The 12,748-nt window shown below is 49.9% G+C and overlaps 1 protein-coding gene across 1 annotated transcript in view; it reads left to right on the forward strand.

The window, feature by feature from the left end:
• Glb1 (galactosidase beta 1) overlaps positions 1-12,478 on the forward strand; it is a 71,856-nt gene extending 59,378 nt beyond the window's left edge. Inside the window, exons 15-16 of the mRNA XM_032910991.1 lie at positions 501-755; positions 11,954-12,478. Of these exons, the coding sequence (XP_032766882.1) occupies positions 501-755; positions 11,954-12,157 (459 nt within the window). The 3' untranslated portion in view covers positions 12,158-12,478. The remainder of the gene's footprint in view (positions 1-500; positions 756-11,953) is intronic.
• The last annotated feature ends 270 nt before the right edge of the window (positions 12,479-12,748 follow it).

A 12,748-nucleotide genomic window follows, 5' to 3' on the forward strand; every position in this document is an offset into this window, starting at 1 on the left:
CACTTGTAGAGGATCCAAGTTCAGATGCAAGGACCCACACGGGGCAGCTCGTAACTGCCTGTAACTCCAACTCCGGGGTATCTTATGTCAAAAGATGCATGCATGCGTGCACGCACACACGCACAAATAAAGATAATTTTTTTTAAACAACAAAAAAGGAGCCAGTTGGTAGCAGTGTACTCCGTAAATCCCGGCACTTGGGAGGCAGAGGCCGGCAGATCTCTGTGGGTTTGAAACCAGTGTAGTCTGCAGAGCGAGTTCCAGGACAGCCAGGGCTACACAGAGAATCTGTCTTGAAAAAACAAGATGGACAGACAGACAGGCGGATGGAGTATTTTCATTCCTGCCGAAAGAATCGATTGGACTGAGCCTCCAGCCAGCCCTGTGTCACCTGCTGTCCACACAGCTGAGCCTCATTTCCTGCTGCGTCTCCCAGGAGGTCAGTGACATCCGTGAGTCCCTGCTTCCCCACTGACTGACTCTGTGCCTTCCCTTACCAGGGTCTGATTTCCAACATGACCCTCAACTTCACTGTCCTCACCAACTGGACAATGTTCCCACTGGACACTGAGGCCCTGGCAAGCAGCCATCTTGGGAACTGGGAGGTCGCTGATGAGGGTCGCCTCGATGGACACTCGACCTTACGTTCTTCAAATTTCACACCCCCCACCTTTTACGTGGGCAACTTCTCCATCCCCTCGGGCATCCCAGACCTGCCGCAGGACACCTTCATCCAGTTTCCCGGATGGGCCAAGGTAGGCGTCTTCTTGATGAGCCTTTGGGTTCAAACCTCAAGTGTTTGGTTCTTAGGATCTGAGAAGGAATTAGAAGGCTGCTAGTTAGGTGCTGCGTGATGTGGGGAGGGTTTCCCACTGGGTCACTCACACAGGAACAAGACTGTGGCAGATCTTCAGGGACCCAGTGTCTGGCTTGGTGTCCTCCTCTGACCCATTTTCTTTTTTTTCTTTTTTTTTTTTGGTTCTTTTTTTCGGAGCTGGGGACCGAACCCAGGGCCTTGCCTTGCGCTTCCTAGGCAAGCGCTCTACCACTGAGCTAAATCCCCAACCCCATCTGACTCATTTTCTTTGACAACTTTCTTCATTGAATGGCAGCTCACTCGCTTCCTCCAGGAAGAGCTGGGGCCTATTTCTTTATTCTTATTACACTCATTTGTTGTGTGCGTTCAAATGTGTGTACACGTGTACCTGCCAAGGCAAGCGTGAGGTCAGAGCCATAGAATTAGCTTTCTTCCTCCACCACGTGGGTCCTGGGGATCGAATTCAGGTCATTCAGTTTGTCACACAAGCACCCTCAACCATGGGGTCACCTCGCCATCCCCAGGGCCTCTTCACATGCGTGCTTATGAGGGGAATTGGGCAACAGAGCTATGAGGACAGAGAAGAGGGGAGAGAAGGACAGAAAGACAGAGAGGAAAGGAGGAAGAGAGAAAGAGAGGTCAGCCAGGAACACATGGAACAGAGAGAGAAAGAAGATGGAGAGAGAGCGCTGGGGTGCGAGCAGTGTTCTTACATGCCTGACACACACCTGGCCAGGTGCTACGCACGTGGCGGCCGATGATGATGTAAGCTGTTGCTAGGTCGCTGTTGGGTGGAGACTAGCAGAACTGTGTGTAAGCCAAAAAAAAAACGTTTACTTTTCTTTTTTTTTTTTTTTTTTTTCCTTTTTTTTTTTTTCGGAGCTGGGAACCGAACCCAGGGCCTTGCGCTTCCTAGGCAAGCGCTCTACCGCTGAGCTAAATCCCCAACCCTAAAACGTTTACTTTTCAAAGACGACGGCCCGCAGTCTGAAAGAAAATAATATTCACATCCTATCATCAACAAAGGGCTTCAATCTAGAACGCATAGAGTTCTCTCCACTTAGTAAGAGGAAGAAATACCAACCGAAAACCATTTAGGGGAGCTGGAGAGATGGCTCAGCAGCTCAGAGCCAGCCCTTGCAGAAGAACAAGGCTTGGTTCCCACTACCCACATGGCACCTCTTCACTGTCCAGTCCCAGGGGATCTGTCACCCTTTTCTGGCCTCCACGGTGCAGTTTGCGCATGGTGCACAGATGTCGGTGCAGGCAGCACCCATACACATACGATAAAAAAAGGTCTCGTGGAAATTGGATAGAGAACTTGAATAGCAATTGCACAGAGAAAGTAAGCAAACGGATAATAAATACTTTAAAAATTCTTAGTTCCGGTGGGGAGGGGGTTGGGGGAATTCTTAGTGACAAATAAATTAATTATTGAAAAGACATAGCTTGAGTAGGGCGGTGGTGGCACTCCTTTAAGTCTAGCACTTGGAAGGTAGAGGCAGGCAGCCCCTCTGCAGGTTCAAAGCCAACCTAGTCTACAGAATGAGCTCCAGGACAACCGAGGCTATACAGAGAAACCCTGTCTTGAAAAAAGAAAGCGGGCGGGGGGGGGGGCAAACACGCAGATTACAAACTGTAATTTAAAAAACCAGTGTAGTGACACACACTGGCACAACCAGTCTTTGAGAGGTTGGAGGCAGGAGAATCAAAAATTCAAAGTCATCTTCCAGTACGCATAGCGTTGGAAATCAGATAGTAACAAGTCTGGAAGACCGGAGAGAGCGAAGCGGTGTTGATACGCAGGTGTGCAGAACGAGACGCGGGCTTGGAGAAAAGGCAAAAAGGGCCGGGTGCTTCTTGGCTCAAGACAGTAGTTGATAATTATCTGAGGTTTTGAGGCTTCCTTGTCCTCACCTCCCACAAGCCAGAATGACTCCCTGTCCTGTTGGTTTCACTCACCGAGCTTCATCTAATGAATACTTTGGGGCTCACCCCTGCCCCCTTCTCTGATCTTGGGCTCAGTCAGGAGCCGACTCCAGTAATCTTCCGGTTCTCAGAGTTCTGAGATCAGTGCTAACTGCCGGCCATGGGAGAGGGGTCTGAGACTCCTGCTTGCTGGTGACTCTGATTAACTGTAAGCATACCTCATACTGTAAATGGACCATAGCCATTTATTCCTCACAGTAACAAGTTCCAGGCCAGCCTGGGCTACACGAGAGACTGTCTCAAAACCAAACCAAACCAAACAAAAAATCCTAGAACCGTGGGTCCGTTTGACCCTCGCCCATCCCTTCCGCCCCCTGGAAGTGACCATCCTTGGCCTCCTGGCTGGTTCATCATGCACCAAGCACAGTGAGGCTTCTGCTATGCATTGGTCACCATCATGTTCTCCCACGTTCAAGCTCCACCTGCCTGGTAAACTTGGACACTCTCTGCCCTGTCCCTGGGGACCTCCTCTCTCTGCCATCAGTTGGGACTCCTGTTTCCTGGGCTTCCTGTCAGGCTCTGTCCTAACTTCCTGCCCAGTGGTCTCTAGAAGGAAGGCTCAGTCCTTCCTGTCTTCCTCCTCAAAGCCAAAAGCGATCTTCTCACTTTCTCTGCCTGTGGTTCATCAGCCTTTCTTCTCTCTCCCAGCAGAGGCCCTGGGGCCTGAGAACAGACAGGTGCACCCTGGGTCTTCCCCTGCGGCCTAGCAGGGGACTTTCTGCCTCCTAGGTCACCTTTGGTTTTTCCCCTGCCAAGAAGAACCTAAAGTGAGAGAAGGTGAAGGGCACTGTGGCCATCAGAGGCGGCTCTTTTTTACCTGTGTGGGCCACCGAGCAAGGCCTTGTGCACCGGACCCTCTCCCAGCTACGGTACCGCAGGATGTCCTCTTCTTCCCCCGGTTTATCACACAGAATCTCCGGCTTTGGCCACCCAGCCTCTTAGACTAGGCCACCCAGGGCATTTAAATAATTAAAAAGACAAAGGAGACCGGAGTGTGGCTTGATAGAGTGAGTGTACCAGTGTATATATGTGTGTATCCATGTATACATATGTATCCATACATATATGTATGTATCCATGTATGTGTTTGCTACATGGGCTCAACCCTGAGTACCACTTACAACTGGGTGGATGGTACTGAGCAGCACCAGAAGGCAGGGAGGAGGATCCTAAATTCAAGATCATCTTCAGCCACATACGGAGTTCAAGGACAGCTTGGGCTCCATGGGACCTCGGGTTGACCTCTGACCTGAATGTATAAACACACTGCAGGAGCCCGTCTGCCTTGGTTTTGTTTTGCTTGTTTGACTTTCTTTTACTTGGTTTATTATTACTGTCATGTGTGGGTGATGTGTGTGTATGAGTGTGGTCACGGGAATCACAGACAGGTGACATGTGTGTGAGCATGGACACAGGAATCACGGACAGGCGACATGTATGTGTAAGCATGGACACAGGAATCACAGACAAGTGAGTGTGAGTGTGGATACAGGAATCACAGACAGGTGACATGTATGTGTGAGCGTAGATATAGGAATCACAGACAGGTGACATGTATGTGTGAGCGTAGATATAGGAATCACAGGTGACATGTATGTGTGAGTGTAGATACAGGAATCACAGACAGGTGACATGGGTGTGAGCATAGATACAGGAATCACAGACAACTTTTTAGCATCAGTTCCCTTCTTCCACTTTGGATTCCAGGGATCAAACTCAGATCTTGAGGCTTTCACAGCAAGCCCCTTTATTTGCTGAGGCAGCTTGCCTGCCCTACCGTGTTTTCTTAGGAAGTCTTTCCCTGGGAGCTGGGGCTTGCAAATTCGGCTGGACTGCTTGACCGGTGGATCCCTTAGAGCCTCTACGTCCCCAGTGCTGGTCTGATAAGCATGCACCAACACACCAGGCTTCTTATGTGGGTTCTGGGGATCGGACTCAGAACTTCAGAACCAAAGGATAAAACTTCACAGATCAAAAAAAAAACAAAAAACAAAAAACAAAAACAAAAAAAAAAAAACTTCACAGATCAAGGTACATCTCCAGCCTCGAGCATTCATTGTGCCCCAAGGCTTATACAAAAAGGTAGGCAGCTAGGGGAGGGTTGGGGTAGGGGGAGAGACACAGGGTCCACCTTAGAGTACAGTCTAGGCTTCTCTAGAGAGTCACGCTTAGATTACTTTACAATGGTGTCTTAGGTTCTTGTTGCTATCATAAAACTCATGGCCAAAGGAAACATGGAAAGGAAAGGCCTCATTTTAATATACTTCAGGTAATAATAGTCTGTCCCTGAGAGAAGTCAGCACAGGAACCTGGAGGCAGGAACTGAAGCAGAGGCCATGGAGGGGAGACAGAGACACAATCGTGGGGGTCTCTGGACAGTCAGGGAGACAGCTTCAGCTTCGGTGGAGAGATTCTGCCTCCAAAAAAGAGAGTGAAGAGTAATAGAGAGTGCTGGGGTGACGGCTCAGAAGCTAAGAGCTCTTCCGGAGGGCCAGGGTTCTATTCCCAGCTCCGACGTCGTGGCTCACAACCATCTGCAACTCTAGTCCCAGGAAATCTGATGCCTTCTTCTAGCCTCCGTGGGCATCAGGCACAAACATGGTGCACAGACATGGATTCAGGCAATGGAATTTAGTAATGATAAGATAGCAGAGGGAGGCACTCAAAGTCAACCTCTGATCTCCATTTACACACAAACCAGCAAATGCCTCCATGCACACCCTCTGTGAACACAGAGAAGCCACCCCTCCCCCGGGTCTCACCGTGTGCTGAGGGACACCTCAGCAGACGGTATGGAAGAAGGGGAAGGACTTGACCATGTGACACTGAGGCCTGAGCAGTCCTCAGACTGGGTTAATGCTCGATGGACCCTGTCTTCCTCCTCCTTATAGGCCCCTCCCTCCAGAGGGCCACTTAGCTTTTGTTTCATTTGTTACCAAGGAACTAACTTGATTTCGTGAATGAAATCACTGATACATTCAGTTCATGAGATAAAAGCACCACTTTTGGTTACTCTGGCTTTTCTTGGGTCGGATGTGGCTTTCTGGTTAAGCAGACGTGCTCAGTGGATCTCGGGGGTCAGGCCTGCCTGCTCCGTCCACACAGGTCAGCACCTGTGTGCACTCTGCACCGACTGACTGTAGACTCTTGGGGAGCCATGTTCGCCAGGGCTCTGACGGTCAGAATGTGTGGGTCCTGTGCGCTGCGTGCGTACGGCGTCCTGCTGTGCTGAGGCAAAGATCTCTTCTGTTCATCTCCATCCCAGGTTGAAAGACCTCTTTCATTAAAATCACACCAAGCTGTGCTGCGTGGTGTAATCCCAGCGCTCGGGAAGTAGAGGCAGGCAGATGTCTGTCAGTGAGTTCAAAGCCAGCCTGGTCTGTAGAGTGAGTCCAAGACAGCCAGGGCTGTCTCCAAACCCAAACAAGAGGTAGAGGAGGATACAGGAGAAGTTCGAGGTCATGCTCTGCGTGCACATCGAGGTCAGTCTGGAGTACATGAGATTCTGACTCAAAGAAAGTGCAGAGTGTCATAAAAGAGTGTGGGGCTGGAGTTGGATCCTCAGTTAGGAGCACTTTGTGCTCTTGGAGAGAATCTAGCTTTGTCTAGTACCTCACAGCTGCCTGTAACTCCAGTTCCAGGGAATTTGACACCCTTCTCTGACCTGCCTGTGCTCCTGAATGTACATGAATGAACACACACACACACACACACACACACACACACACACACACACACACACACACAAGTAAATCATTTTTGTTCAGATTTTGGTTTTGTGAGGCAGGGTCTCACTATGGATCCTTGGCTGACTTGGAACTCGTAGAGCTCTCCCTGCCTCTGCTGGGTTCTAGCGTGTGCCACCCCACCCAGCCAAATGAATACTTTTAAATGGATTTATAAGAAGGTTAAGGAGCTAGCTCGTTGGTAAAAGTGTTTCCTATGCGTGGCATCTGGATGTAAATTCAAGCCTAGCAGAGCAGTATACAATGTTGCAAACAGTGGCGGTGTTTGCCTGTAGTCTTAGCCTTGAAGACACAGAGAGAGGCAGAACCCTGGAGTGTGCTGGCCAGTTAGCCTGTCCTAACTAACAAGCCCTAGGTACCAGTGAGCAGTCCTGTCTCAAAGCACAAGGTGAAAACCCCCGGTCACTCACCATGTTGACGATTGGCAGACTGTGGCTCTGCTGCTGACCTTACCAGGGTGTGACTGGGTGTCAACTGGCTTTAAGCTGGAAACTAGGTGTCTGTCATCCTGCAAGCCATTCCTACGGTGCCTGGCAAGGGTCAAAGAAAGGGCAGACTCTAGCACATTCCCTTTGCCTGGTTTCCGATGGTGCTAACCCTACAAGGTCATCCTTTAAGTCTAACTTATGCTTTCTACTCATAAACCCTGTGAACCCGGAAACTAGATGGTTGGGCTTCTCCCGGCAAGGTCGTTAACTGCAGTGGGTTCGTTGTGATTTTTAATACACAGAGTTTATTTTAGTGAGTGTGTGAAAGAGAAGGGGGAGTGGAAAGGGAGGGAGGGAGGGAGAGGGGGGAGAGAGAGAGAATGATGATGATGGTGGTGGTGGTGGTGGTGGTGGTGGTGGTGGTGGTGGTGGTGGTGGTGGTGGTGGTTCACATGTTTGTGTACATATATATGCCCTCATCACAGGACACTGGGACTGTTTCTGATCTTTTATGCTCTCTTTCACTTCTTGGCCCTCAAGTGAGTCATTTTGCCCAACCTTTCATGTCTTTCAAATGCCACGTGTATGAGGGTTTGTCTGCTTGTAGGTATGCGTGTGTACACCACATGCACACAGGGCCCACAGAGGCCAGAAGAGGGCGTCAGATCCCTTGGAGTTACATGCAGTCGTGAGCTGCCCTGTGGGTGCTGGGAGCAAAACCTAGATCCTCTCTAAGAACAGAAGAACTCTTAACTGGCGAGCCACCTTCCAGCCCCGTCCCCTTCTATTGGGGAAGGGGGTTTTTAGAGACGGGGTCTCCCTACATAGCCCTGGCTATTCTGGAGCTCACTCTGAACTCACTTTGTGGACTAGGCTAGCCTTGAACTCGCAGAAATCCACCTGCCTGTACCTCTCAAGTGCTGAGATTAAAGGCACCACACTTGGATTCCCTTCTCTTTTAAAGTTTGAGGAACGTGTGTGCGTGCGTGCCTGCGTGCCTGCGTGCGTGCCTTTTGCAGCCTGCCTGTGGGTTTGAGAGCTCCCAGACTTCTTTCTCTGAGCCTTGGGTATTTGTCAGGGGAATAGGAAGCCATCCCAGATGCTTCCTAAATACAGGGAGAGCGCAGAGCTGCTTCATTGATTATAGTAAGACCTGGGTAAGTATAATTCACACCATCTGCAGATAGCCATGGGGTTCGGGGAGAAAGGAAAGTTTGTCCCCCTTGCTTATTTCAGGGGATCCGCATACAGTCGCACCTCTAAGGGCGCCCCTTGACGATTTACCTTATAAAGTCAAGCTTTCTCTCAACCTCACAGCACAGTGTGACGAGTTAGGGTGAGAGCATTTTAACCTTGAGAAAGGACCTCCGTGTTCCCCGACTGTCCCCCCACCCCAGCACCCATATCTCCTCTCAGTGTAGTCTATTATCTTGTTTGTGATGTCTTTGTATTTTTTAGACAGGGGCTCACTATGCTGGCTGTCCTGGAGCTTGCTCTGTAGACCAGGCTGATGTTGAACTTAGAAATCTACCTGCCTCTTCCTCCCGAGTGCTGGGAGTAAAGGGATGAGCCACCAATGCTCAACCTACTTTCACAACCACAGAACAGCGCACAACCATAGCTCTCCTCCCAGGGGATCTGACACCCTCACACAGACACACATGCAATGTGCATGAAGTAAAAATAAATTTAAGAAAGAAAGCTTCGCTGTAAATTCTGGGAAGAATGACTATGTCCAGGTAAGTTAAGGCAGACGCACGCTCACTGAAAAGTAGGTCAGGTACTTACAGGAACTTCCTCATTGCTGTCACCTCAGTGTTAATAGCAAAGGGCAGGAGTGTGGGCCGGGGTCAAGATGGTCAGAGATAGTCAGCTTCTGCCCTGGACTGTAGAAGCTGGGACTGCCATGGGACACCCCCAGCCCCTGCAGCCACCTCATTAGCATAAACCTTTCCGTTTACCAAGAATAATTTACCAAGAATAATTTCAGCATATATTTTTCTTCTTGGTCTTCGGTAGCAGAGTTTCGCACTGTGGCCTAGACCAGCCAAATGTACTAAGCGAGAGTTCTTTACTGAGCTACACTCTCGGCTCTTTCAGCATTAATTTTACTTACTATTTAGTTAGTTGGTTAGTTAATTAGTTGCTTAGTTCAGTTTCTCAACACAGGGTTTCTCTTTGTAGCTGGACAGCCAGGGCTATGTAGAGAAACCCTGTTTCAATAAATAAATAAATAATAAGTAGGTTAATAAAAATAAAACTAAATAAAGTCTTTAAAACTTTTAACCGGAAGCCTAGCATGGTTACTTAAAACCCCAGCACTACAGACTCAAGAGGCCCGAGGCTCACTGCAAATTCAAGGTCAGCATGTCTATGTAGCAAGTTCCAAGCCAGCTAGGGCTACTGGTAAAAACCAAACAAGAACTATGAGCAGTGGGACTCATGCCTTTAATCCCAGCACTTGGGAGGCAGAGGCAGACTGATTGATCCTCTGAGTTTGAGGCTAGCCTGGACTACAGGGCAAGTTCCGGGACAGCCAGGGCTACACAGAAACCTTATCCTGGGGGAAAGAATACAAACAAATGAAAACAATTAGAAAGTCAAAAACAATGTTGTTGACTGCACAAAGCTAGAAACACCGGAGAACCCGTTTTCAGTAGCAAAGGGGTAAATAGCCGGTGGGATTTTTCCCAGCAAATATAGCGTCATGGTAGCCTGCATGGGCCTTGCTTTAATCCCTAACATGGAAGACAAGGTGAGGAGGAGGGGATAATGTGTTAGTCAGGCACATTGGCACATGCCTGTAATCGCAGTGTACATGAGACCGAGGTAGAAGGATTGTGAATTTGAGGTTATCCTGGGCTACAAACCCACCCTGTCCCTAAAAATATTTGGTATATTCGTACCCTTGAATGCCGTGTGATATTTAAAACAATAGTGCATATGTACACTGATTAGTGTATGTGTGTGAGTGTATGTGATGTGTGTCTGTGTATGTGTGTCGTGCTCCTATGTCACAGGGCAGGAGGTCAGAGGAGTAGAGGCGTCCTGCTCGGGTCTCTTACTAAACCTGCAGCTAGGCCAGAGACCAGCAAGCTCCAGTGATCTTCGATCTCTGTCTCCAACACTGGCATCAGAGGCATGGGAAGGGCCGACCACGCCTGGCTCTCTTATGTGGGTGCTGGGGATTTGAACTTGTGTCCTCATGCTTGCCCACGCATGGCTCTCACCCACCGAGCCATCCTCCCAGCCCATCTATGTACACTTACACATAGGTAAAAATTAGTCAAAACTAATGCAGGGCAACTGAAATCAGGAGCTGGTCTTACGACCATGAAAACAGGATTCTAGCAGAGATGGCGCTGATAAAGCCGGGGTGAAACTATTATGGTTTGTGCCTTTTAGGACGGAGGGAGATAACGGATCCCTTGTGAAAACAAGAACTAAAGTAGTTCTGAGAACCTCGAAACTGTCACCCTTTTCTAAATGACTTAATCCAACAGACAGGCAGTTGTGAGTCGCTGACCTCTTTCTGTGAGTGCTCAAGGCTTGCAGCTTTGTCTCGGTGTCCGCAGCGCCCACACTGAGCCGGCAGCGCAGCCCACCTCCTCCCCACTCCCTGCACCAGGCACTGGGCCGACCACCAGAAATGTGCTGCGTCCCAGGCTGGCCTCAAATTCATAACCGTCCTCTGCCGCCACAGCCTCCCAAGGGCTGAAATTACCCACCTCACACACCCTTGCTTTCATCTTGAGTTGCATTGGGAACCGTTCTCAGACTGCATAGACTCTGTGTGTTGCCATCGACCCTGGGCTGGGAGAACTTAAATGGAGACCTGCCTGGGGTCGGACAGCTAGCAGGGGGACAAGAATAAGATGGGACACCAGGGAAGACGTTTAGGTGGACTGGAATAAAGCCAAGGGAAGCCTTATTATCCCTGCAGTCTCAGTTCTTTGGAGGCAGAGGCAGGAGGATTACCTGAACTAGACAACTCAGGCCAGTTTTTGCTATACAGAAAGACTGTGCAAATATTAATAGTTCATTTTAAAAATGAGCAGGAGGGATCACCACGAGTACCACTCTCCTTCCTTCTATCCATTCTCGTCCCTTCTGTCCTCTCCCTCTGTCCCTTCCCTCCTCCTCCAGATCCTCTGTTTGTTTACCTCTGGCTGTGTGACCCCACCCCCCACCCTCCCTGACTTTTCAACAGAACGGTCCCTCTTTTCTGCTGCCCCTCGAACCCTGTTTGTGTCTGTTCCGGAAGCAACTTCCCCGCTCACGGGAGTTATCTCCACAGCTTGTAAGACTCTGAAAACCTTGTCTTCCAAGTAGACGCGCCACCCTCCCTCAGAGGAGAGCTATGAGCGCCGCATGCCCAACAGCAATGTGGACACTGCTGAGTAGCCCTCTGCTCCCATCGCCTTCCTGGCCCCCTGCTGTGGCTTTAGCTCACTGCACTGCCCAGGCTGCCTTCCAACACAGACCAGTCCCCCTCCGGTAGCCTCCAGGGCTGAGGTTACAGCACCTGCTCCACACGCCCTCACATTCCTGCTGGGTTGTTTGGGGAACGGTTCTTAGACTGTGTGCAGACTTTGTGCACACCAGACAGCATGGCCGGACCCTGCCTCTCTCTGTAGGGCAGCAGAGAGAGCAGGGAGACTCTCCTGCTGAAGGGTGTGGGCAGCCGTGGCAGAGAAGGCCGGGGTACAGACGGGCAGTATCCGGGAGCCAGGATAGATCGCAGAATGTGGTGAGGTGTGCCCCCCAAGCTGTAGCTTCTGGAATCTGAGGCTCCACGTGCATTTCTCCTGCAGCAAGGATTGGCATTTGGAGAACGCTCTAGTGTTCTTCCCACCCATTTCCCACCTAACACGAGATACTGGGATGCTGGACTCATGGGCCATCTCTTGCCTCTCTGGTACTAGTGATCTTCAGCTGATGATCTCTCCTTTCTCTCTCTCCTTTCTCTTCAGGGCCAAGTATGGATCAATGGCTTTAACCTCGGGCGATACTGGCCCACAAAGGGCCCACAAATGACCTTGTTTGTGCCAAGGAACATCCTGACCACTTCAGCCCCAAACAACATCACAGTGCTAGAACTGGAGTCGTCACCCTGCAGTAATGGGACCCTAGAGCTATGTACAGTAGAGTTTGTTGACACTCCGGTTATTGGCTGACCAGTGGCCATTTTCCAGGCCAGTCTGGTCAAGACTGAGGGCTGACCCACCTGCGACGACTGATCCTCTGGGCACACAACCCTACTCTCGCTACGTGGACCACTATTGTGGTACAGAATTATGGAATGTGTGTATCCTGCTGGTGACTTTGCAGCCCTGCCTTGCCTGACCACCCACCCTCGTGGCCACCAGGAAGGCTGAAGAGAGTGGATACCATAGGAATACACAGCTGGTGTGCCGAGTTGGAACAAAACTTGAATAATGTCCCTTATTCTGACTTGAAATAATCATGTCTTTCTGATGAATAAAATTTGAATGCAAGCTGTGGTCTTCCTGTCATTAGTGTATCAGGCAGGCATTAAACTCTGAGGTCTGACTTAAATCTCAACTAGACTTGAGTGGGCTGGGTGAAGCCACTTCACTAGCTTGAGATTCAAAGTGGGTAGGAGAGAGTGCTGGTTTAGGCTAGCAGAGGGCTTCGTTTTTGATCCCAGTTTGACTGTTTCTGAATCTCTGTGATATCTACGAGGTGAGACATCTCCAGTTACAAACCACCTAAGAGATTAACAGTTGCTCAAAGTAGGTGCTGCG

Source organism: Rattus rattus, chromosome 8 (genome assembly GCF_011064425.1).
Source record: "Rattus rattus isolate New Zealand chromosome 8, Rrattus_CSIRO_v1, whole genome shotgun sequence".
Lineage (NCBI taxonomy): Eukaryota > Metazoa > Chordata > Mammalia > Rodentia > Muridae > Rattus > Rattus rattus.